The following is a 27,029-nucleotide window of genomic DNA, read 5'->3' as shown; positions in this document are numbered from 1 at the left end:
CATTCTCACTCCCAGATTCCTTTGAAGTCTCTTCTACCTGTCTTGATTCAAATAAAGGGCACTAGTGTAAGCAGAATTTCAAAAATGCTCCTAAGAGGAAAGGCACTGCCTGTGGGCCTTTATGAAAGGCATCCAGATATGTCAGCCCTTTCACCACCATTCACAACAGAGCATCCACAGTCATTGTGGGTGAGACCAGTGAAACTGCACTGCGCTTAACAGATGTCACAAAAAGTTCTGCAGTAGAATAGGATCTGAGAGAATGTGACTCCTCCAGAAGAAACTCTGCTAGCCTTTGGTTTAGAAGTGCTACAGGGGCTCTGAATTTTGTCTAATAAAATAAAACTAAGAACTGGTTCTCCCCTTCAGCTATTTTTCCTGAAAAAGTATGCTTGCTAAAATGAAATAACATCAATCTTGGGAAAATAGGTAGCCATAGCAAAAGAGACATGTACAACTACCCTGAATGCAAGAATTTACTGAAATGATTTTAGGTCCAGCAATACCCCAGGCAGCAAGTTGATTTTTTTTGTTGGTGGTGGTGGTGTTTTTTTTGTTTGCTTGCTTGCTTTGCTGTGTTGGTCATTGTTTATTTTATATATATATATCTTTTATATAAAAAAGTAATAATCCCGTAATAATCACCTTGTAACAATGACTTTAATTTTTAAGGTCATTTTTTCAAGTTGATTATTTCAGGATTATTTTAAGTGTTGCACTTACTTTGGAATGACTACAGGAAGACATCCTGCTGTTGCATTTATACTAGTGTTTTACTAATTCAGTTGTCATTTATTTTAGTTTTTATTTTGGTTATTATGATTTTTTTTTTAATACCTGACCTGTAGCAATTTCTTGTACAAGCTTCTTTGGCTATTGATACATATTGGATCACAAGCTGAGCAGAATTAATTCTGTATTTCCAGTTATTTTTAGTTAAACAGTTTTCTTCTATGCTGCATGCTTGCACAATATATATGGTAACTACTGCTTTATTTGACTGAAAGCAGGCTTGTCTTGCTTCAGGTTTTTAGCAGCAGCCAGCCTCAAAGCATGATTAATTTATTTGTGTTCTGCCTCTTGATATCAGAATTATATTTTCTTAGAAAAAGAAAAAAAAAAGATTGTAATTAATGTTCATGTATATTAAGAAATCATATAATATGCACTACCTAAAATAAAAGGTGGTCCTGAAATTTATACCATAGTGGTGCTTCAGAAATAGATGTAATGTGTTCATTATGTGATGTTTTTTTCTTATAGTGAGCAGAGTAATATAAGCTGTAAGCTTCATAACGACATCCTTTCATCCTGACTGTAAGTGAATGGGCAATACATCATAGAATATGTAAGATGGACTCAGACAAATGATCAAGCACAGATAAAACGCTCATATAACCCTAAAATATCCTTCTGGTTTTAGAACTGTGTGTTGTGGGGGGTGGGGGAATATATTTTGTAGATTATACATTTAGCTTTATAATTCAAAACAAATAGCACTTACAAATTACATGGATAGTGATTAAGGAGAGCACAGAAGAGCATTTTAATCTCCTTCTACACCTTGAAACACCATGCCTCTATAACAGAGATGAGTCCAGATTGCCTGACAACTGTAACCATGTGAAGGTTCAACACAAAGGAAAGGAGAAGAGCTCTGAAAAGCCTTGATAAACACTGAGCTGGTGGGCCTATTGGACTGCATTTTACTCCTAGCCATCCTTTTAATTGCATAATGGGAATTATCAGAGGACGCAAAGCCTTGAATACTGTTGGTAATTTGTTGGTTTCATATGTTAAACTTCTAACAAAATGCTATTGTCATTCCTCTGATTTTTTTACCCCATTCAGGAACTTCTATACATTATAATTTATTGCTGAAAACATCTTCATTAGTGAAGGGTTTTTTCCTCTCAAAGAAGAAATACCGAGCACATGGAACACATATAGTTCTACATATGTGTCTATATCTGTATGTATTTTAACCTGTGTGTGAAGTTCTGTTTTCTGACAGGCATCGTTTAAGTGTGGTGCAACTGTGTGACTGCGTGGTTCAAATGCCACAAAGCGTCTTGCATCCAGATCAAGCCACCGTAAGTTGGCTCTCGTAGTGTAACAGAAGTGCAGTGTTACACATATAGCAAAGGAATTCTGTTCTAATCGTATGGAGAGTTGTGTGAGATGGCTGTTTTGTGGAAAGAAGTATTACTATTTTATAAGTAATTCAACAAGGTATTTATGTCCAGGCATAACTAATCTGGATATGTTGCTGCAAAACAGATATTGAGTAACAGATGCAGGGTGTTTAGCTCATGTGGAACTTTATATTAACACAATTGGACTGCTTATAATATTTTAAAAGGCCCTAGATTAAGCTTATTATAGACTTGGTAATTCAAAACGAACAAGTTCTGTACCTCTTTGTGGCATTAGAAGCAATGCATTCCTTAGGCCCTTGGAGAGCAACGACTCAGAGCTAACCTGAACAAGAATGGACCTTGGCACGCTCAATGCCTCATTCATTCTGCACTGCTGAATCCTTACAGTAAACTATTCAACCCCTCAGTACATCAGTCTAATACACAGTCAAATACGCCCTCAAGTTTCAAAGTAATGTAAGAATTGAAAAATCCCTCAGCCCTTGCAAGGGTACTAGATAAAAGACCTAGGATCTTAAGGGTAAATCAGTACAAGGCCTTCACCTGAGGCCTTTCATGACAGAACTCTGAACTTCATGCTCTCTGTAAATGTGAACTGCTAGAATGATCTTCAGGTGTCTATGATGACAGAGAATATACATTAACGCTTTGAAAGCAAAATGCAGCTATTGTTCTTAGGGATGAAGAACAATGTTTATGAACAGGATGGAGAGAGAGAGTCTAGAAAGGCCCTGACTTGTATTCTGTGGCCCAACAAACAGCACCAGGCCTGACTGCAATAATACTCCAATTACCAAACTCTAGGGGAGGATAGCAGGCATTTCCCTCTGTCCGATGATTTAATTGGGCTGTCAGCTAGGGATAATTAGTTTCTGGTTGACTGAAAAAACTGACAGTGACATCAGCTCTCTGTTACCCTTTATTATTTAAATTCTTGTATCCTAACAGGGCCTCAGCACACAGGGCGCTCCTGCGGCATTTACAAGTCTCTCGTTTTGCAGGGCAATGGAAATGCAGCAAAGTAAGACACACAGAAAACATTTCAAGCTGTTTACCACGTACGTTTTCATAACACAAGGACTTTTGAGAGCCAAGATTATTTCTGTACAGGAAAGTCTGGTTTTGCTTGTTTCACTGGAAATTTGATAGGACTGTTACAGATGTGACAGTCTAGAGCTATAAGCAAGGCAAGGTTTATACGCAGAAGCAATGCCTTCCATTAATCCAGCTGATGTGACTGGAAAAAGTAGAGATAATTTTGGGCACATGAACCTTTCTTGAGATCATGTACCCAAAGCTGGTCTGTTTTTAGTTCGCATGGTCACATACACCATCTGAACTATTAAAAGCATTACATTTCTCTCCAGTTTTTGCCTTGCTTATAGGAAAATACCTCTGATGCTAGTAGTGTATTATCACAAAAGGTCTAATTCATTCTGTTGAAAGCACAGTCCAAAGCAATTGATATAAATCTTGATACTTTTTTTTTTTTTTTTTTTTTGCACAGCATCAGAAAGATGCTTTCATTTATATTGATTTTTGTAACAATGTTTGAGCTTCTCTAACAGAAGAGGAGAACAATGGGTATTTCTCCCACTGTTTTCTTTCACTCAGCTTCCACTCTCCTCCCTTCCCTTAGGCTGTTGAGAACTAGTGGAGCAAGCAGAAATGGCAGTGCCACAAGCATTGGCAGCAATATACACAGGCAATTTCTCTCAGGACTTCTCCAGCTGGTGTATTTTCAAAGTGCAAAAGGCATATAGCACACCAATGAATCTTCTTGTACACTTAGAATCCAGTCGTTTGCTGCTCAGTTTTCCGGGGAGTTGACATTGGATATTCTCAGTTCCATGGCTCCTCATGCAAATCTTACATGTGAACGACAGTGGAGCTACACGACTTCACAACAGTGATGATGGTGAGTCCTGGTCAAGCAACAATCTGCACTGTTACCATTCTTCCACAGCAGAGCTCTGAATGGAAGCTGAGACCAAGCCTAGTACCGAGGAACATTTTGGTACAGATCTAATAAACCTTCTGTTTATTCAGACCCCTCTGGGCTTCTTGTTCCTTGCCCTTGCCAATTCTAATTTCACCTAAGGTCTGTGTCGGATTGAAGTTCCAGGAGCAAATCTGCTTTGTGGGGTCTGTATAGCTATGTGCAATGTTCATGCTGGCTTAATTCCCCAGAAAAAAGGCAGCAATGGCAAACATCATTGTTATTCAATCCATACCCGCTGATAGAGAATGAAGTCCCTCTCCTCTGCAGAAACTGGAGAGAGCCCAAGCAGAGGTACTGTGCTTGCCCGTCCCTGGGTTAAGCTCCTTGGATGGAGTGAGGCGGGCGGATAGATTAAGAATGAATCTGACCTTCTTCTCTACATATTTTAGTTGCTGTAATTTAAGGCAGAGACAAGAGGAGAAGCCTGATGAACAGGATTCACATGCCAAACATATATAACAGTATGACAAGCCTCCGGTTGATTAGTGCTCCACAGAGGCCTGGATTGAGAGTCTGGGGTGGTCTTTTCATGGCCTACTTGAAAGAATTTCTTGGCAGTGGTTCCAGCTTTATTCAGCACTGTTGGCTACAAAACTTGTTGCAGTCTCTAGACAATCTTATAACCCTTTCACTTCACAGACTAATTTAAAACATTTGTGTATATGTGATGACTGGCAATAAAATACAGAAAAGTCTTGGACTAGAGGAAATACAGGCTTTGTGGGTTCCCAGTACCCCCACACATTACTGCTGAAACGAAAGGAGCAAACACATCTGGGATACAAAAACTCTGAATGACAGTGTGGATCATGTTTCAGCAGTGTCATAGGCAGTGAACCTAGAGAAAATAGTGCTAAATTTCCTACAGAAATACGCACTTGCCTTAGGTCAAAGTGAAAGCAGCAGTTTAGACTGTTTATGCTACTAGATGTACAACTGGCTACTCACAGTCAACAGGTGTTAAATAATATATGGGGAATTTATTGGGATTACTTAGGTCTTAAAACTTGAATGCTCTCTTTAATTTTGTCAGCTACATGCTTAAGATCAGAGATTATACCCTATGTACTTGTTGTTTAAACTGTTGATTCAAATATTCAAATATTTGTCACAGTTTCACTATGTCTTAGAAGTGAAGATTTTGAGCTGAAGAACAAGTATTTCAAAACGGACTTCTTCCTCTGACATCAAACCCTCTTGCAAAAAGCCACTTACTAATTTCCAATATTTCAAGAATATTTGTGATAAATATACTGTCTTGGAAAAACCTAAACAGATGTATTTGCAAATTACACAGACTCATGGAGATAAGCATGTGCTTATTCTTTGATGCTACTTCTGTTTAGTTAACATAAAAGTCAGCCTTTTTATCTGACAGATATTCTATTAATGAGCAAGAAAATTCAGCGTGCATAAATCTTGGAACAACAAGGATTAATACTGTTAAATTTTGCCTGTACCATTTTAACTATAAAAGAATTAATGCTGAAAGAGCCATAATGACCCAAGAGTTCAAGGACATTTTGTTTCTGGAGGATAATTATTGTATTGTAGTGATGCCAGTCATGGTAATGGATCACTTAGCATTGCATAATTTTCTTTGAACTAAATCCTTCATGTAACATAAAACAGCAAAAGGAGGGATGGGGGAGGGGGGAAGAAGTGTTGTGTAGCATTTTGCAGAGTCAAAATGCCCATTGAACTTGTAGACTTCAACAGTGAGGACAAATGTGGATGCTTTGCAGACTGCCATGCTCATCACAGAGTAAATGATATTAGCAACAAACAACTGAAAAGGTAATTAGCTAGAGAACTAAGAACAAAAACAAATCTAGAGGATAGCAACAGAGAAATGAATGATGTGGTCAAAGAGGTTGAATTTAATTCTCAAAGTGGAATGGGAAGAAAATTTTAACTGTGGGCCAAAGTCCATGCTGTAAAGCTGAGGTCTAACTTCTACTTTTTTTTGAAGTGGACATTGGAAGTCAACTCTGGATGCTGCTCTTGGAAGAAATTATGCCCAGAATATTTTTATTTGGCCATAATTCTTCATATTTACCTCTAAGCTTTTGTTTTTAAATGGCAATACTAATGTAAAGGGTTTCCACTAACGATTCAACTTTATGTCCTTGAAGCATCTCCCTAGTATGTACAGAAAGATTAAATCTAAGAAAGAAAAAAAAAAATTGCCAGTCAACAGGTATGGAAAATTCTGGTCTATCAAAATATAGTAGTTATACACTGAAAAATAACTGAATCCTGCTACTGGGCACACTTATCTTCAGGGTACTCATCCGCCTGACCTGGAAGTCTGGGACGAGGAGCAGAAGAACCGCCCCGCAATTCAGGTAGAAACGGTTACAGACCTCCTGCTCCACCTGAACTGTCACAAGTCCATGGGGCCACATGGGATCCATCCAAGAGTGCTGAGGAAGTTGGTGGATGTGATTGCTGGGCTGCTTTCCATCATCCATGGTCATGGTCATCTGGAGAGGTTCCAGATGACTGGAGACTTGCTAATGTGACACCGATCTGTCAGAAGGGTCATAAAGAGGACCCAGGGAACTACTGGCCTGTCAGCCTGACCTCGGTGACAGGAAGGGTGATGGAGCAGGTCATCTTGAATGCAATCACACAGCATACATAGGACCACCAGCGTGATCAGACCCAGTCAACATGGATTCACAAAAGGCAAGTCCTGGATGAGGCTGTTGATGTAGTCTACCTAGACTTTAGCAAATCTAGTCGTCTTTGACACGGTCTCCCATGGTGTTCTCCTGGAGAAGCTGGCAGCCCATGACTTGGACAGGTACGCTCTTTGCTGGGTTAAAAACTCTCTAGATGGCCAGGCCCAGAGAGTGGTGGTGAATGGAGTGAAATCCAGCTGGCGACCAGTCACCAGTGGTGTTCCCCAGGGGTTGGTGTTGGGGCCCATCCTCTTTAATATCTTTACTGATGATTTGGTTGAGGGAATTGAGTGCACCCTCAGTAAGTTTACAGATGACACCAACACTACAGGCTTGGGGCAGAGTGGCTGGAAAGCTGTGCAGAGGAAAAGCATCTGAGGGTGGTAATCGATGCTCACCTGAACATGAGCCGGCAGTGTGCCCAGGTGGCCAAGAAGGCCAGTGACATCCTGGCTTGTATCAGGGACAATGCAGCCAGCGGGACCAGGGAGGTGATCGTCCCCCTGTGCTCTGCTCTGGTGAGGCCGCACCTCGAGTGCTATGTTCAGCTTTGGGCCCCTCAGTACAAGAAGGACATTGAGGCCATGGAGTGTGTCCAGAGGAGGGCTATGAAGCTGGTGAAGGGCCTGGAGCACAAGTCCTGTGAAGAGCGGCTGAGGGAACTGGGGGTGTTTAGTCTGGAGAAGAGAAGGCTCAGGGGAGACCTTATTGCTCTCCACAACTACCTGAAAGGAAGGTGTGAGGAGATGGGGGTCAGCCTCTTCTCACCGGTAACTGTCAATAGGACTAGAGGGAATGGCCTCAAGTTGCATCAGGGGAGGTTTAGGTTATAAATTGGGAGACATTTCTTCTCTGAAAGAGTAGTCAGGCATTGGAACGGGTTGCCCAGGGAAGTGGTGCCGTCACTGTTCCTGGAGGTGTTCAAGTAAAGGTTGGACCTGGTACTTAGGATTACCTGTTCCCAAAGGATTGGAGGCTTGCTGATGTGACTCCCATCTACAAGAAGGGCCATAAGGAGGACCCAGAGAACTACAGGCCTATCAGCCTGACCTCGGTTCCAAGGAACGTTATGGAGCAAATCATTTTGGGTGAGATCACACAACACGTGTGTGGCATCCAAGGGATCAGGCCCAGCTAGCATGGGTTCACAAAAGGCAGGTCATGCTTGTCCAACCTCATCTCCTTCTATGACTGTGTGACCAGACTGGCAGATGAGGGAAAGGCTGTTTATGTAGTCTACTTAGACTTCAGCAAAGCCTTTGACACGGACTCCCACAGTATTCTCCTGGGGAAACTGGCTACCCGTGGCCTGGACAGGTATAGTCTGCTCTGGGTAAAGAACTGGCTGGAGGGCTGTGGTTAATGGAGTTAAGTCCAGCTGGCGTCCCGTTACAAGTGGTGTCCCCCAGGGGTTGGTAATGGGGCCTATTTTGTTTAAAATCTTTACTGACAACCTGGATGAGAGGATTGAGTGTACCCTCAGGAAGCTTGCAGATGACACCAAGTTGGGAGGTACATGTAGTGTTGATCTGCCTGAGGATACAGTGGTCCTTCAGAGGGATCTGGATAGACTGGACTGCTGGGGTGAGGCAAATGGGATCATGTTCAACAAGGCCAAGTGCCTGGTTGTGCACTTTGGCCACCACAACCCCATGCAACACTATAGGCTTGGGGCAGAGTGACTAGAAGACTAGGAAGAGGAAAGGGATCTGGGAGTGTTCAGTGATGCTTGCTGAACATGAGCTGACAGTGTGCCCAGGTGGCCAAGAAAGCCAATGGCATCCTGACTTGTATCAGGAATAGTGTAGCCAGCAGGAGCAGGGAGGCAATCATCACCCTGTACTTAGCTCTGGTGAGGCCACACCTCAAGTGCTGTGTTCAGTTTTGGGCCCCTCATTACAAGAAAGACATCGAGGCCCCCATGCATGTCCAGAGAAGGGCAACAAAACTGGTGAGGGGTCTGGAGCACAAGTCTTATGAGGAGCAGCTGAGGGAACTGGGATTGTTTAGTCTGGAGAAGAGGAGGCTCAGGGGAGACCTCACTGTACTTCCTGAAGGGAGGTTTGTGATAACGAGGGGGTCAGTCTCTTCTCCCAGATAACTAATGATAAGACTCGAGGAAATGGCGACAAGTTGGGCCTGGGAAGATTTAGATTTGGTATCAGGAAAAACTTTTTCTCTCAAAGAGTGGTCAGTCACTGGAACGGCCTGCCCAGGGAGGTGGTGGAGTCACTGTCCCTCACGGTGTTCAAGAAGCACCTGGATGAGGTGCTACAAGATATGATTTAGTAATTTAGTGGGTATTATTGGTGATAGGAGGATGGTTGGACTAAATGATCTTTCCAACCTTGTGTTTCTATGATTCTATGTTTAGGGACATGGTTTAGTGGATGACAGTAGTAGTAGTAGGGTGATGGTTGGACCAGATGACCTTGGAGGTCTTTTCCAACCTTAAGGATTCTATGATTCTGTAACTGTGCACATCTCGAACCTGTTCTAGTTAGTCCTGCTGGCAAAGTAGTGTTCACCAAGGTTGTACTTTCATCATATACTTCACTCATAAAAAACTCACACTCAGTTTGGAACTATAAATATATGTATTTGCTATGGAAACAGAGCCAAGAACGCAATTTACCTGGCTTAATTAGAGTTTTGCCTTCAGTGAAAGCAAAATCATAGTAGTGTTTGCTGTTCTATTATTAATTAATTATGCCTTTTTTTTTTTTTCTTCAGGAGTAGTAACTGGAAGAACTGACAATTTAGGGTACTTGAAACATTTAAAATAGTGTTTTTAATGTACTTACAGTGAGAAATTTAGTTAAATAATGGTAGACTGTAAATAAAATGTATGGGGATTTTGAGTACTTGTGTAATAACAATCATGAAGTGACAGATGCTTTGAGAATTTTCAGAATTTTTATTGAGGAAAAAAAAAAACAACAAAGTAATATGTGAAAGTCATGCACCACTTGTGCAAAATGACGATTTCGTTCCTTCTCAAATCTCTAAGTACAGGGAACTTGCTGTGGCACAGGATTTGATCCTGCACCCTCCCTGAAGCCCGTTCCAGGGGCCGCTGCACCCCCCGGCGGTCGCGAGCCGCAGCCCCGCCGCTCCTCAGCGCCCTGACGAGAGGAGAAGCGCGGAGCCGGCGCAGTACGCGAGGGCTCCGAGTAGGAGACGCTGCAAACGCCAAAACAACGTTTGGAGGGCGGCTGCCGGTGGGCTGGGCGCCCGGCGCTGCGCGAGGACAGCTGCCCCAGCTCCTCCACAGCCTTCTGGAACACGCCGCGTGTGTGCGCAGCTGCCTGAGGCGGCCCCGAGCCCGCGCGGGCGCATGCTCAGAGGCGGCCCCGCCGCTGCCTCCCGCCCGCCCTCCGGCGCAGGGAGCGCGGCTGCGCGCGGCGCCGGGACCCGGAAGCGGCGGAAGCGGCCGCGGGGGCGCGGGGCGCAGCGGCCTGCAGCGGCCCAGCGGGCCCGGCGAGCGCCCGGCGCCGCGCAGGTGCGTGGGGGCCGCGCGGGGCCGCCCCGTCAGGGGGAGGGGGCGCGCCCGGGGTGGGGCGCGGCCATTTTGTGCCCCGCTCGGCGGGCCCCGGGCGCCCTCTTTGCCCCCCCCGAGCTCGGCGCTGCGGAGCGGGGAGGGCCCCTCCGGGCCGAGCCCGGGCTCCGCGCTCGGCGGTGGGTTTGTTGGCACGGGAACAAAGGCCCAGTGAGGCGGGGAGCCCGCCGCCGGCTTGACACGGGGCGGTGACAGGCGCGGGGAGCGGGCTGGGCCGGCCCACACAGCCCCCCGCCGGCCTGCCAGGCCCGAGGGAGGCCCCCGGGGAGCGAAAGGCGAGGTGAAGCCGCTCGGGGCGCTGAGTGCCATCGCGCCCCCTTCTCCACGCTGTCTGTGGCGGGGAGGAGAGCGACAGCAGCCTCTGTCGCCGCTTTAGAGCTACAAATAGTCGGCGGCGGTTCCCTCGCTCGTAGCGTTACGTGGTGGCCTGGAGCGGGAAGCGATGAGATTTTAAAAGTTCAGTAAGTGCTTAAGGTATGCAGCGTAGATAAAACTGAAGTGGCATGCAAAGAGCACCCAACCCAGAAAAATGCATAGTTAAGCGCTAAACGCCGTTACTGTCGTCATTCTTTTGTAGATTATGAAATTACTGTTCAGTGTTTTCTCAAGGAGGTCTGGAGCAGAAGCAAGTCCTCACGAGAATCTTTTTTCAATCACCTATGAAGCTCCTGATTTTAAGGTTGCGTTTCTGCAATGAAGAAAAGGAGACGGCTCGCTGCAAATCTAAATGAAAAGGTTCATCTTGGCCATGAGAAAGATACTTCAGATCAGATTCTTGTAGTTGACTGTGCTCAAGAAATTGTCTCAAAGTCTGCAGAAATCGCCCCTGCAGATCGGCTCGAATCTTCCCAAGAACTTTCACCATCGTCGGAACAAAGGAAGCTACTGAGCTCCTTACAGTATAACAAAAATCTACTTAAATATCTAAACGATGATAGACAGAAGCGTCCATCATTTTGTGATTTGCTCATCATTGTAGAAGGAAAAGAATTTAGTGCTCACAAAGTTGTAGTTGCTGTTGGGAGTAGTTATTTTCATGCCTGTTTGAGCAAAAATCCAAGCACCGATGTTGTCACACTAGATCATGTAACTCATTCTGTCTTTCAGCACTTGCTTGAGTTTCTGTACACCTCTGAGTTCTTTGTGTATAAAAATGAAATTCCACTGGTGCTGGAAGCAGCAAAATTTTTGGATATTATAGATGCAGTGAAATTACTAAATAATGAAAGTGTTTCTAGCGTACAGTCTGATGTGGTAACTGATGTACCTACACCAGTAGAAACACTCAATGAACTGACTGGTAAACTGTTAAATAGTCATCAGTGCACTTTTTGTGGTCGAAACTTCTGTTACAAGAAGTCCTTAGAAAATCATTTGGCTAGAGCCCACAGATCCCTTTCGCTGGAAAGAAAACATGGCTTAAAAATGGTTGAGAAAGCAGGCTTTTCTACTAGGCGATCTACAAGAAACCGCAAATGTCCAGCTAAATTTGAGAACAGTGACAGCGAAAGTGGTGATGCATCTGACAGCAATTTGGAGAAAGTTAGTTCTGACAAGGAAACATCTGATAGAAGTGAGTTTGAAGACAGTGGAAGTGAAAGCAATGTTGATGAAGAAGGGCAGGAGGAAGAAATGTCAGGTGAAGATTCAGACACTGAAGAGCAAAGTGAAAAGGAACATGATACTGAAGAGGGTTCTGAGACGGTTGATTCGGTGGGAAATATTCCTGAAGGCTTAGCTCCAGTTGTCATTCAAAGCAGTAGCAAAAAACTACTGCAGTGTCCCAAGTGTGACAAAAAATTTGATCGAATAGGTAAGAGCCAGTTAGGTAGTTCTTTCCTTTTTACCATATGGTGGTGCTATTTGTATGGGAAATAAACTGAGGTGATGGTTTCTCTTTCTGAATGTGAGGATCAGAATTTCTGGATTGTCCTGTCAATCCAGTCATCTGCTAACTTTTTAAAATGTATTAAGTTGTTATTTGTAATGCCAACCAATTTCAGGAAATGAACTGAGGGCACTATTTGAAAAATCTGCAAATGCTAAATTTGTTTTTTTCTTTCACTGCTCTGGATTTTAGTTGTTAGCATGCTATATGCAAGCAGCTCTGAAAAGGGAGAGAAGTGTAACAAGACATTAAAAGATAAGTTGCATGAAGTGTGAAACCTGTACTGTATTTTCAGCTAAGTAACTTCAAGTAACGAGGCTGTTAATTTATTACAGTATATTTATTACAAAGTTGAATTATGGTCATATAAGGTGGTAACAGTCTTTAGATCACATGTACTGGGAAAAAAACCAGTTCCTTGTAGTATTAGTGTGTATATATATATAGTATTATAGTATTATATACATTATATACATATTATATATACATATATATAATATATTATATATATTATATTACACATATATACATTATATACATATTATTATATACATGTTTTATATATAGTATTATAGTGTATATATATATAGTATTAGGATTCTTTTTTTTTTTTTTTCCTTTTAATAGCTGCATTGCATCTTTTATTGTTTTGAAATATAAAGGTTTAAAAAATGGGGTAAGGTTGATGGTGCATGTCTTGGTTCCTCCATAAGCAGTGTGTTTGCTCTTGTTCAAAAAGTTGTTTGATATGACCCTCAGAACTGTTTTGCTTTCCTGACTTTTGCAAAAAAAAAAAAAAAAAAAAAAAAAAAACCAACAACTTTATTATAACATTAAAATGTAGTTCTGAATTGGTTTAGTTTTTATGTACATCTTTTCATTTTAAATATACTTTATAAACATTAATTAGTTGAGTTTATCAGCAGTTTTGAATGTAGTATTAACCACATTCTACAGTTCACCATGCAGCTTTCAGTTTTCAGTGTAAGCCAGTAAAAATCTGAAGATCCATATGGAAAGCACCCAGCCCTTGGTGACATTTGAGAGAGAGGTTACCAAATAAAACCCCAAGCATGCATAGCATAGGTGATAATCTGTTATAGTTTATACTAACAATTTTTTTTTATGTTGCGTAGGCAAATATGAGAGCCATACACGTGTACACACGGGTGAGAAGCCTTTTGAATGTGATATATGTCATCAGCGCTATTCAACAAAGTCCAACCTGACAGTGCACAGAAAGAAACATTCTAGTGACACAGACTTTCATAAAAAGGAACACAAATGTCCTTACTGCAATAAGCTGCATGCAAGCAAGAAGACGTTAGCGAAACATGTAAAGAGGCAAGTATGGGCAAATTTGACTTACTTTCTGAACTATTTTTTGTATGTCAAAAGCTACGATAAATACATACACCATGTGTATGTGAACAGCATGTTTTTGCTTTATTTCTATAACTAGTTTTAAGTATCTTTTCAAAAGACCTAGGGTTAGCAGTGTGAACTAACTTGACATATAGAGGATATGGGAGTTGACTAAATAGCAGTTGTAGAGCAGTTCTGTAGTAGTTGTGCCGCAGGTTTTTGCTATCAATTTTAGAATGCTCACATTAGCTATTGCAGTCGATCAGAACATAACAGTCTTAATAATTACCTATGTTTTTTTAATTTGAGGGAAGAATGAAAGATTTTTGGTTTTAGATGCTAATGCTATCCTGTTGATGATGATAGATAGGTAAACCATTTCTCTGGATTTAGGTGAATGAATTGTCTGTGACAGTTGTAATTATAAGATATAAATATTTACATATCACTTTTCTCTCTTTGTTTGTAAACATCCGTAAAGCATTATAATTGAAACTGTCCTCTTTCTGTCAACTATCAGATGAAGTTCTACAGGAGTCTATAGTCAACATTGTTTTTCAGTTACTTGTGCCTTTAGAATTGTTTAATTATCAGTGTTTTGTTCTGCTGTTTCGATGATCAGCTTTCATGACACACAGAGTTGGGAAACGGGTATATAGTATTTGAGTGATCTTCACAAAAATTAAAAATACTTTCAGCCTCTGTCTTTCTTGTAGATTTCATCCAGAGAATGTACAAGAATTTCTTTCTATTAAAAAGACAAAGAGTGAAGGTTGGAAATGTGATGTAAGTATTACTTCAGTACTTTTATGTTGTTTATATAGATACTATTTTGTTTTGTGACCCGAATACCTAAGTGAAAATAATGTATGTGTTTCTATGAAATCTCAGTAAGCTTTGCAGGTTCAGTATAAATTTCATAGGCTGAATTTAATTTTTTAGGTACAGCTTGTGACTAAGTAGACAGTACCAAGTTGAATTCTGAAATATTTTGAAGGCCCTAATATACTGTGTGATTAGCTGTTACTTTTATTAAAATACACCCATTTCCAGTGAGTGTCCTAACTTGAATCTTATGAATACTTTAAAAACAGAGTACTTGCTCTTCTGTTAATTACACACCTCAAACAATGACCATAAAGTGTATATTTTAGGAAGGCTTTGAAGATGCATGTTAAATATGAGACATTTTCTCATTTAGCTGCACACGCGTGTCAACAGAGTTGTAAATTTGTACTAAATTTATCTCTAGATGTAAAATTGTAGCATCCTTTCCTCATTTTTCGTAGGAGAGGCTTATGTGTGAAATTACATCTACTGTAAAAAGTGTGTAGAACTCCCACTCATTATCAGTCTGCTGCCAAATAATGTTTTAAGTTTTAAAATGTATTTTTGTTGTTGTTTTTAAAAAGGGGGCTGTTTTTTTTTTTTGTTTTTTTTTTTCCAAGGCAGCTGTTTTCTTTATGCTAAATGCTGTATGCCCCTGTTATGTTACAGACATAAGTCTGTTGCATTAGAGTGTGAAACATTAAGTGCTATAACATGATGTAATGAGTCTTGCTTTGTTTATGAGCTTCGGTTTATAAACGTGCATGAGGAAGCTGGGAGATATCAACTGCAGGAATTAGTGGTGTTCATTCTGCTGGTGATTGCACCATGGTTGGAGGCACTGCGTAGTTGGTCAACTTCTGTTATCTTCCACAAGTTATGTTGAATGAACATATTACAGATTCCATTTGCTACTAAGTAAGGAACACTTTAAGAGCAGGAATTAATCATGCACCATAGACATTCCTTTCTCAGAATACATTCTTAGCAGATTTGGTAAACTCTGACGTATGAGGTTTCTTATTTGTTCTTACTTGAAAATTTTAAGTTCATGTTAAGTAGAAATTTTTAAAAAGCAGGCTGCTGCTCTTGCACCTTTCTTTGTGTGCTTAGAGAATTGGAAAGTAGAGGTAGGATTTTGACTTATTGCAGTTAGAGGCTGTTCCAAAGCCTTTGAAGTTGTGACTTTGTTTTCAGGTTGTCTAACATGTTCTGAGGGCTGAGATGTCACAGATGTAAGTTCCACGATTTCTTTAGCTTGTTGGTTTATGCTGTGGTCCACGTAAGAACATCAGGAATTGCTGCCTACACTTTATTTTAATCCTTGAGGAGTATGAACAAATTCAAAGAAGCAGTTGGGTATTGATAATAAAGAAAAGCAAGAAGGCTATTACGCTTTTCACAGCTATGGGATTTTCTTACACTTGTATTTAACAATATTTTTTTTAACAAACAAAGCCATTGCATTGGATTTTCTGAGACTAAAAGTGTTATTCAGGTATGCTCTCAAAAATTGATTGTGCAATGTAACATAATGAGAGTTGGGTAAGGCTAAAATCAGCTGTTGTCATAAACAATGGCAACAGGTGCACGGGGAAATCTGTAAGCACCATGTTGATTTATGTTTGAGTGTAGGACCCTGGTGATAGATTGTATAATACCTAGTTTAAATGCTTGAATTTGAGATGTGACAACAATTCTGTAAATGAACAGCATGCTTACTTTAATGACAACTAATAATGCTTATTCTTATAGGCTTTGACTAATTAGAAAACAATCCTAAAGAGTCATGTTATTTTAAAGTTGCTAAAGTTCTATATCCCTAATATATGTTTTAGGGTTGGATTGCTTTGCTGGTATTTGCATTTTCTTTTTAAATACATGCTATCAGAAGATTTCCCAGTGGAAATAAGTGACAAGTATAATTCCAGTTCTACAGAACTTTTACCGCTGTCATAGAATCATAGAATCGCTTGGGTCAAAGGAGACCATGATCATCTGGTTCCAACCCTCCTGCCATAAGCAGGGATGCCACCCACCAGATCAGGTTGGCCAAGGCCCCATCCAACCTGGCCCTGAACGCATCCAGGGATGGGGCATCTGTAACTTCTCTGGACAACCTATTCCAGTGCCTCACCCTGTCCCACAGGCCTGTTTCGGCATATAAAACTGATCCAAAATGACTTGCTTTTGAAGATTTATTTTCTCTTGTATTACCATTTTGAAACACCCTAGGAAAAGTCTCTTAAGTGTTGGAGTCAGTAGAAAGTAGGGAGAGCGGAACATGTGGCAGTACAGAGCAGGTACCAGTAGTTAGTTTGATTTAGGCTGCTGTGGATCTGCATCCTGATTTATATAGTACAATCCACTAGGGTACATGTAGAACACAGGTTTTTCTGATGTTGACTGTAAGGCTTTACAAGTTTGGATGAAGTATGGCTTTGAGGAGTGAATTTAATTTTAATTTAGTTCACCTGCTCACTGCAGCAATGCAAAACTGGTAAAATTTATAAATAAAAACCACTTTGTAACTGAAGTATCTTTGACATATTTTGTTATCGTTTTAGATTTGTAAGAAGTCCTTCACTCGCAGACCTCATTTAGAAGAGCATATGATCCTTCATTCTCAGGATAAACCCTTTAAGTGTACCTACTGCGAAGAGCACTTTAAATCCCGATTTGCAAGACTGAAACATCAAGAAAAATTCCATCTCGGTATAGAAACCTCCTTCTGACATGTAAACAATAGATTTAAAGTAAAACCTTCCCCCCTCATTGTATGTCCTGATCAGTTTGGTTTCTATTTAATACACTCCTACTCTTCCAATTCTTTCTCTTTTGGATTTTTTTTTTGTAATTTTCTCTTCAGCTGTCTTTTTGAGGCACTGTATCATGTCTACATAAATGAAAAGTTGGGAGGGAGGAAATTACATGTAGTTTAATTTTAAAATTGTTTTGTATAAATTGTTCTCAACTGTAAAGTCAAATTCTACCTGAAGTTTTCCAAAGACCTTTTCCTTACTACCAAGTATTTCTGGCACTTAGGAGCTAGGGAACAGATTGTTGATAATAATGGAAATTTGTTTTTTGGAACAGTCTAAGTGGGCTTAAATATTTTGACTACTAATGCAAAAGTTTTGTTTTGCGATCATGACACTTGACAAAATACCTGGCATTACAAATTAAGGAGAAATTGAAGGAAATTAAAGTATACTGACTGTACTAAACATTTATCATTTGTTAGGCAAAGGTTTTTGTTTGTTTGTTTTGCAAAATGATCATTTTTTTTCCATAGGTCAGTAATTTGTGCATCTTACTTGGTTTAACTGACAGTCTGCGCATATCTGTTTCCTTGTAGGGCCTTTTCCCTGTGACATTTGTGGCCGCCAATTTAATGATACAGGAAATCTGAAACGCCATATAGAATGTACTCATGGAGGAAAGAGAAAATGGACGTGTTTCATCTGTGGAAAGTCTGTTAGGGAACGGTAAGAAATTTCGCGACAGCTTAAACTTCAGTATAACAGAGAAATACTTTGCATGTTTTGCTTGATTCTGAATATGTTTTAGCTTTGAGTTTTTAACATACAGGAAAAAAATTCAGAGGGCTAGTGTATCAAAAAGTAGTGTCAGAGCCACAGGTAACATGCAATTTTTTGAAGGTCCTTTAAATGCAAGAGTAACAACTGTAAGTAATTAGTTATGAGATAGAATTATATTAAAAATATCCTACCTCTAATTCACTCTAGTTGGGGTTCGTGTGTTGTGCCAGAACATGTTGCATTTATTTGAGAAAGAGCTTTCTCCTGTAGATGTTTTGGTAAATGCACTGTTGAAGATAGGAATATGAGGAACACTGGTGAGTGAGAATGACTAAGAAGGAATTGGACTTTTACAAACAGAATTTCATGGAAGATGGAATAACGCTTTGCTGCTTCCCTGAATGGAAGATGGAATAATACTTTGCTGCTGCTTCTCTGAATTGAGAATACTGTTAACCTAACATTTTGAACAATGGAAATTCTAAATGTTTGCTAATAAATTCTGTACTATTTTTTCCACAAATATAATGTAGTATACATAAAATAGAAATAACATGTAAATACAAAATAAACTTCTAAATACAGTTCAGACCATTGGTAGCTAGAGCAGAAAAAAATGTAGAAATCAGACACACCCATTTCTATTCTAGGTATATAAAGAAAAAAATATGAATTCTAAATGGTTATTAATATAGCTTTAATGCAGGTGTATTGTGCTGCTCTGTAAAGGGAGGGATATCTTTAAAGTTTTCCCAAAAGTGACTTCTATTTGTGTTCTGAAACAATAATTCTTATTTTTTTTTCTTTGGACAAAAGATACTTGTATTTGCCAAAAGCCATTTCAATAAATGACTGAAATTCTACTTGTAGAATCTGTTGAAAAGGTTTATGCATACTGTATTTTTTCTTTATTTATTCTCCCCCATCGTAAATGTAGACTTAATTTGTATACGTATATATATGTGCATATATATAGCTCTATATAAATAAATATGCTCTGTGAAGAATTAATTAAATAGACTTCCATGATTTAGATTTCCTTCTGTTTTGACATTAAAGTCTGGTTTATATATATATAGTAACAAAGAGATTATTACATAGAAAATAGCATCAAAATTGGTGTTTTCTTTAACGTATCTGGGAACAGATATATTAAACATATCTGGGAACCCAGCTATGTTGAAGGTCCCAGATATGTTAAATCCCCTTTAACATATCTAGGAACAGATATATTAAAGACCCAGCTGGTTAAGTACATAGGTTGTGGTACTACCATTGAGTGTACATGTATGTGTTTATATCTGCATAAATTGAGGCAGTTACTTGGATTCATCAGTTATTTAGACCCCTCAGAACTAAAGATGCAGAAAATGATGGCGTATTTCACTTCCAAATGTCAGTGACACTGTGCGCTTAAAATTAAATTTTACTGCCTTTGTTAAACAGAACAACTTTGAAAGAACATCTGAGAATTCACAGTGGAGAGAAGCCTCATCTTTGCAGTATTTGTGGGCAGAGTTTTCGTCATGGAAGCTCTTACAGGTACAGATTGGTATTATATACAATGCTGAAGTGTCTCACTTATTTGGTGATATATATATCCACTCAATGAACATAATTATTCATAATGTATGTGGATTTTGATTTATTGTAACTCTGGGAACATTAGTAAATGCTTTAAACACGATTAAATATTGAAAATATATTCATATGTGAGCAATCATTCATTTTTTAATTCAAGGTGTATTTGTGATTTCAACACAGACAGAATCCCGTACAAATTTTGTATCAAAGTTGAATTTCTTGCACTCATAAAAACTTCTGCATAGTTGTTAATCAGTTGTTAATCAGTGGGAAATTAAGTGGAGGACTAAAATATGATAAATTAATTTCAGATATGAGAGTTTAGCTCTATCATTTGTTGCTTTTTAAAAGCAGTTAAGAATACCTCAACTAAACATTATTTCCTGAGATTTGTGAGAAGCATTTTCTGGTATTTTGCATTAAATTTGCCATACAGATTATGTTAAGAAAATTGCCATTTATGGTTATGTTTATGACTACAAATTTGCTAGTCTTGAACAGTGGTATGGAAGTAAACTTTTTTCTCCATTCTAACACAGACTTCATCTAAGAGTCCACCATGATGACAAGAGATATGAATGTGAAGAATGTGGGAAAACATTTATTCGGCATGACCATCTGACAAAACACAAAAAAATACACTCAGGTAGGTATTTTCTTTGAAAATAGGCTCAGCAATAACTGATTTGAAATAAGATCAAACAATTACAGATTTTTTTCACTGTATATGTATGTGATGTCTCTCTCGCTGTTTTTAGGGTCTGCTTCAGTAGGGTTAATCTTCTTATATGTTTTCAAGGTTTAAATGCTAAATGTTTCCTCCATGTTAACCTAGAAAGCTGAGGGACAGTCAAAAACATGTAACAGTGAATTGCTTTAAAATAAAAATTTAAAAAAAAAAAAAAGCAAAAGTGAAAAAGGAGGATTTTTTTTAATGAGTTCAGATTTCTTTTTTTAATAGCAATTGCGTGAAACATTAATGCTACAACACAGAAGAAGCTGTCACAGTCTCTGTCAAAGTTTGTACACTGATCACTTTAATGTAAAAGTATCAGAAAGGTGTTTCTGAAGTTCTCTGGTATGGGGAAGGGGGAAGAAAGGAGGGTGGTGGGAGTCAACCCTAAGAACAGCCAGATGGAGATGATCAGGAGGAAGAAAAAAAATCATAAAAATATCTTTGCGTTGCACTGAGAGTGGAAAGGTTATGAAATGTATAGGAAGAGTGAAGATTCACTAGGGACTTTTTCAGAACAGGATCCAAAGAGAACGTGACCTTCTAGGAGGAAAAATTCTTTCTAGGCAGTATAAAAATATGAAAGTGATCAGAGTCTAAACTTCCTGAGCCTTCATTTTGAAGGACAGCTTCTTTCTTAGTGTTTGAAATCATAATGTCTGCTATAAAATAAAGAAATCTTTTTTGAAAACTCAAATTAAAAAAAAAAAATCCTCTTTTCTACTCTATTTGCTTTTTTCCCCCTCTAGAAAGTTACATTCTTTGACTGTCCACACTCCTCCTACTTACATGAGAAGAAACATTCTGCCACTTTGTGGAAGATCTCAAGATGACTAAAAAAGAATCAAGATTATTTTAAGCAGCAGCATAAAAGGAAAAGGTAACTATGTAAATCAGGGTAATAATTTAAAAAAAAAAAAAAAAGTAATATGATGCAATTTTAATTCTAAAAAGTAAATTACTGGAAATAATTGGTATGTTTAAATAAGCTTTTCTTTTAAGCCTCTCAGTTATTGAATGTTACCATGTTTCAGGCTGTAAAGAAAAGCATAGATTCCTAAGTCATTAATTAGTACCTCTCATGCAGTGGGTGTCTGGGGAAGTGTCCTTTAACTCATTAAAATGAATTCATGCATAGGAACGATGAAGAGGTCAGTTATAGTCACAAATAACAAGTGGTTAAAACCTTTACTCTGGCAGGACCACCCTACTTCTTGAATTTTGTTCTTTGATAACAGAAAATCCTTTGGTATAAGCATTGCGTAAGCTACGGAAGAGCTTGATTGGCTGGACTTTGTTTCTAAACGTGGATCTAGTCTGTGTTACAATTACAACTCTTAAACATAAAATCATAGCGTGATTCCGAATCAAACATTCACCTAGTAAGTTCTAGAAGAGTTAACCAAAATGTATTGAATTTTGCCTTTAAAGGTGAAAAAGCACATCAGTGTGAAGAATGTGGAAAATGTTTTGGCCGTAGAGATCACCTCACTGTTCACTATAAAAGTGTTCATCTAGGAGAAAAAGTTTGGCAGAAGTAAGTATGGGTGTCGTTCTTTTTTTTGTTTGTTTGTTTTTACTGCATAAAACATGTTTGTACTATAACTGTTTTTGTTAAGACTTGCACTTTCATGCGGAGATCTAGTAGTCTTGGTGTTTGTCGTGTTTGTTACCTTAGTCATTTGTAGACATACCATTGTGTTGGTTTGAAATGGATGTCAGAAAATTGCCTACACAATTTAAGCAAGATGTTTTCTTTGTAGCATAATAAAGTGAAAAACAAGATGAAAGAAGATCCAATTTTAATCCTATAGAAGTCTATCAGTTAGTAGCTGTCTCAGTGTTGTTCTATATGGGTGGTTTATTGTAATATTTCTAACTGTCATTGCATACTAATTAAGACAATTATTAAGACATCATTTAAGCATTGTGAGAACTCTCCCACAATTACGTAGTTTTGGAAGCTGGTAGTAGATTAGTAGCTTTGAAAGGAGATAAAAACTTTAAAAAAACCTAGGTACGTCTAAAAATTGAAAATACAGTAAGTTTTTAATTACTGAGTTCTAAAAATGAGCCTTTCAGAGATTTGCAAATAAACTGAGATCTAATTGTTTTTCAAACAATATACTTCAACTGTTTGTACTCAGCACTTGTGTATAAGCCGTTATAAACTTGTCTGTGTTGGAAGTACAATGCAATGTCTGTTCATTGTATGTTTGTTTTTTGTTGTTTTTTTGGTAGCCAGTAGTTTAAACTATCCTTGGTACATAGTTTATGGCATACTTCAACCAGAATGAAATTACCTTGTGGATGTTGGTCAAAAATGTTTTGGGGAAGGATACATTTGGAGTCAGAAAAGAAATTTTAGTGGTGTTTGCTCTAATTGTCAGTCCCTGCAGAGAATAAAAGAATAAGTTCTAGTATAGAGAAGAATCCAATTGGTTTTATTGTTATGTAGATGATGGGAAGCATGAATGTAAGTGAAGAAATTTGGAAAGTTTGATGCTCCATTATTTTGCAGTTAAAGATTTCAAAAAGGATTATGTATGTAGCTTGTTTGTTGTTTTAGAAAAAAAAACACTCTAATATGAAATGTGTTTTCTTCTTTAAAGATATAAAGCAACATTTCACCAGTGTGAAGTCTGTAAGAAAGTTTTTAAAGGGAAATCAAGTTTGGAAATGCATTTTAGGACACATTCAGGTAAAAAAAAAAAATAATGCACATGAATATATCCTTTTGCATCAAACTTGATGCTATTATTTAATCTATTATGGTTGAGCATTCAGGGTAAGAGTAGCAGGATATGGCAAGCCTTTTTATTCTTGTCTATGTATGCTGGCCCTTCCTGAATACTACCTTCTGGGTGTGTAAGTTGAAGTACTGAGAATCCTTAGCAATCCTTGGCTTATGGTATACTTTCTATACCTATTCCTTTTATTTACTGTTATATATTATTGCCAAACTTACCCAGATCACCGAATCAGTTTTGTTGTCCAGAGAAGACTACATTTCAACTGGTAATCTGAACAAGGATTTGAAAGCCATTTGGAAAGGTTTATGTCTATATGTTTGGCTTTATGTTAAAGAAATTTGTTGTCCTTTCAAAATGTGAAGTGCAAATTAAGCTTATTTAATAACAGTACTATAACAGTTGAAAGTTTGTTTGTTTTTTTTTTTTTTAAATTTGGTTTATATCTGATTATTTTTACATGTATGGAAAACCGATGTATTGGGATAATTATTGGTAAGGAGAAGGGTTTGCCGATATAATTTCTAAACTTCTGATGGCTCTCTTAATTCCTAAATTATTGCTAAGCGTATGCTCTTTGTTTTCAGTGCACTCATTTTACACTAGGTTTCTATGCCATAATCCATGCATCTATTTGCAAGTTTGTGTGTGAAATGGTGTTACTCAGAATAACCTTAAATCTCTTTTGCACCTTTCTAGGTGAGAAACCATACAAGTGTCAAATCTGTAATCAGTCTTTCAGAATAAAGAAGACATTAACAAAACACATGGTTATTCACTCAGATGCTCGACCTTTTAATTGCCAACACTGCAATGCAACATTTAAACGAAAAGACAAGCTGAAATATCATATTGATCATGTTCATGGAACAAAGGCTGCAGAAGAGGCATTGACATCTTCTTCAGAGGAAAAGCTTGTCTCCTTACCAGTACAATACACCTCTGATGACAAAGTTTATCAAACTGAGGCTAAACAGTATGTGGAACAGTCCAAAACATATCAGTCGGAAGCCAAAACTTTGTTACAGAATGTACCTGCGGAAGTATGTGTGCCAGTGACTCTGGTACCAGTTCAGATGTCTGATCCTCAAGCTGACCTAGTACAGCATACGAGTCAGTCACATGGAATTCTTCCTCCACAGCCTGAGCAGGCAGATTATCAACGAGCAGCAGATCTGTCATTTCTAGAGAAATATACTCTTACTCCACAACCTGCAAATATTGTTCATCCTGTAAGGCCTGAGCAAATGTTGGATCCTAGAGACCAGTCATATCTTGGAACTTTACTGGGGCTGGATACAGCTCCTACTGTACAGAATATTTCAAATAATGAACATTCATGATCAGAGCATAACATTCCACCTAATTTACTAAGCCATTAGCCAACAGAAGGCTGATATGGCAATTAAGATTTATATTTTATATTTTATTTGGACTCATGAGTCTTCTGCATAGTTTTTGGAAAAACAGGTTTGTTTACATAATATTTGAACATTTAGGCACACTGATGTATACTGAGAGAGTGTTTCTTGTGATTTTAAGAGTTTATAAAAATCTTATAGATGGTCTTTTAAAAATTATGCTCTGAAATACCTTTTAAGGATGGTTGCTGAAGAAATTTAATTACTTATCTGGCTATTAATTTAAAAAATCGTTTGCCTTTTTGTATCTCACGATGAGTTAATATTTAATGTGTAATAGAAATCATACTGGAAGAACAAGGACTATATCAGATTCATTAGAAGTGGTAAGGGAAGACAGGAGTACAAAACACAAACTTCAAATTATGTTTCACATATAAATTAAGATTGAACCCTCAGGCATTTTTGGAGGATTTTCAAATCTCTGGTTTTAAAGAGTCTGGAGCCATGTTGATGGATATGGGAACGAGATAACTCTGAAAAGCAATTCATTTATTCAATTAACACACAAAAGGGGGAACTGTAGAGAACTCCCCTAAGAATAATTAGGCTACCTAATTAAGGCATCATACTTCTTTCTTGGTCTTTAATACTGAATTATGTGGGAAGATTTAGGGAAGATTTAGACAATGCTATTGTCTAATTTTCTACAGTTAGTCCTGTATAATGTAGTATGCATTTTTTCTTGCCTTTTTATACATATTTGTCTTCTAAAGTGTGTCCCACACTCTAACTCTGAAAGAAATGTTAACCTATGATCAGTCATATACAATTGGCATGGTTTATCCTCGTTAGTGCATAAATTGTACTAGTGTCCACCATTAGCATGCTTGTTTTCAAGCTGTCTGTGATGAAGAAGAAATTTAAAGGCAATTATTTCTAGAACAGCACTCAACCTTTATTTAAAAAAGAAATAATCAGTAATTATAAACCTCTTGTGAGTTGCTAACAAAATTGTTTTTTCACTTGTACTGTTTATAAACCGAAGTCAAGCTCTTGAGAGTGTTCTATGTCTTTAGTTATTTTTTTTTATTTACTAGAAATAAGGTTCAAAAATCCTTTTTGAACTACAAGTCTAGTGTAATTTACCATGAAATGTAATATAATTTAAGCTCATCAGGCTATTTTAAATCTAATTTAAAAATTACACTTCCATGTTTATTTTGTGAAGATTATGCCAAAGAAGGTATCTGAAGTCATTTTATAATCTTTATTATTCCTCACAAGAATTACATTCTAACGCAAAATTTTCTTCATTTTTTCCTAGAAATCTGCTATTCTTAAATTATTATTTTAAAGAAACTTTAAAATGGGAAACTGGATGTATGTATATTATTGTAACTATTGAGTTTATCCACTGACCTGAACACCACTGATCTGTCATGAAAAGCTCTTTTATCATCCCAGTTCTGTAAACTCTAAATAACACTGAACATGTTAAATACTATTCAAATACTTTGTCGTTGGATTCTTTTAATCCTCATCTACTTTGCTGTTCAGTGGTTTGCAGGAGAGGGGCCAAAGCTGTCCCAATCTTCATACTTTGAAGCTTGTGCCCTGTTGGATTCTTGACACACCAAAGATTTCTGTTAGCTGTTAAATAGTGGCAGAGTTATAGAATTTTAAGTGTTATCAATATTTAAATAGGACTTAGCCAAAGAAGCACATAGAAGTCCTAAACTTTAAAAGTTCAGTTTCTGAAACAGGACTGTGTATGTTTAACTGTTCTGTGTTTGTATCTCTAAAGTAAAATTTAGAGCTGTGCTTTGGGAATGTTCAGACTGACATGCTGTAAATACGTCTGGTAAGAAGCTGAATACTAGCGATTACACAGCAATAATGAGGCCTTTGAATGCCACCTTCCAAAAGGACACTATCAAGTACTATCCTTCCTGCTTTCGAACTCCACCTTTATCTCATTTCAAAAATAAAACCGTTTCTGTCATCTTTACACTCCATGGCTTGAAAATTGCTGTTTTATGTGTAGTTTTCAAGTTAACATGTATGTATCATATCCATATTATTATGAGGATGTGAAACATTATTTCCAACGTCTGTAACAGTACAACTAAAACTCATCAATGGGGTCAGTGCAGTTCTCAGACTACAAAGCCTTTGTTATTTTTTGTCTGTTCTGTCCTACAATAGAAGTAAGTATTGCAGGATTTTGATAAAACAGTGGCTTAAAGTAGTTGGTAACTACTTTTTCTTGTAAGGTCCAGTCCTTTTGCAAGGCAGTCTAGTAAAATACTAAAACAGAATTTAGAGCACATTTACTTGATAATGTCCTTTTAAAAATTCTTTCATGACTGTGCCTTTTACGTATATTCTGAATAGTGGCTTTTTGTCTAGTTCAGTTGATAATTCAGAAAGAGTTAAGGTCAATATCTTCCAGAGGGCTTCATGTTTTTGGGTGCCCAGCAAGAAATAGACTTTAAAAGGACTTGTTTTTCAGAAAAAGAAAAAAGAAAAAAAAAAAAAAAAAGTTCTAATCTTTGCTGTTTGGGTGAC

At 38.2% G+C, this 27,029-nt stretch overlaps 1 protein-coding gene across 3 annotated transcripts; it reads left to right on the top strand.

Moving 5' to 3' along the window:
• The first annotated feature begins 4,027 nt into the window (after window positions 1-4,027).
• Window positions 4,028-26,469, top strand: ZBTB41 (zinc finger and BTB domain containing 41). Of its 3 annotated transcripts, none has more exons than XM_032192277.1 (11): window positions 4,028-4,077; window positions 10,985-12,220; window positions 13,432-13,639; window positions 14,377-14,446; window positions 17,056-17,203; window positions 17,847-17,976; window positions 19,477-19,572; window positions 20,154-20,260; window positions 21,779-21,884; window positions 22,960-23,048; window positions 23,797-26,469. In XM_032192277.1, the coding sequence occupies exons 2-11, from the start codon at window positions 11,101-11,103 to the stop codon at window positions 24,438-24,440; spliced, it is 2,718 nt and encodes a 905-aa protein (XP_032048168.1). In that variant the 5' UTR covers window positions 4,028-4,077; window positions 10,985-11,100; the 3' UTR covers window positions 24,441-26,469. The 3 variants fall into 3 exon arrangements, with proteins under 3 accessions (XP_032048168.1, XP_032048169.1, XP_032048166.1); XM_032192278.1 differs by lacking the exon at window positions 4,028-4,077 and adding an exon at window positions 10,292-10,350; XM_032192275.1 differs by lacking the exon at window positions 4,028-4,077 and adding an exon at window positions 10,763-10,881.
• Window positions 26,470-27,029: the final 560 nt, after the last annotated feature.

Source organism: Aythya fuligula, chromosome 8, assembly GCF_009819795.1.
Source record: "Aythya fuligula isolate bAytFul2 chromosome 8, bAytFul2.pri, whole genome shotgun sequence".
NCBI lineage: Eukaryota > Metazoa > Chordata > Aves > Anseriformes > Anatidae > Aythya > Aythya fuligula.
This window is presented reverse-complemented; position numbering and strand designations above follow the sequence as displayed.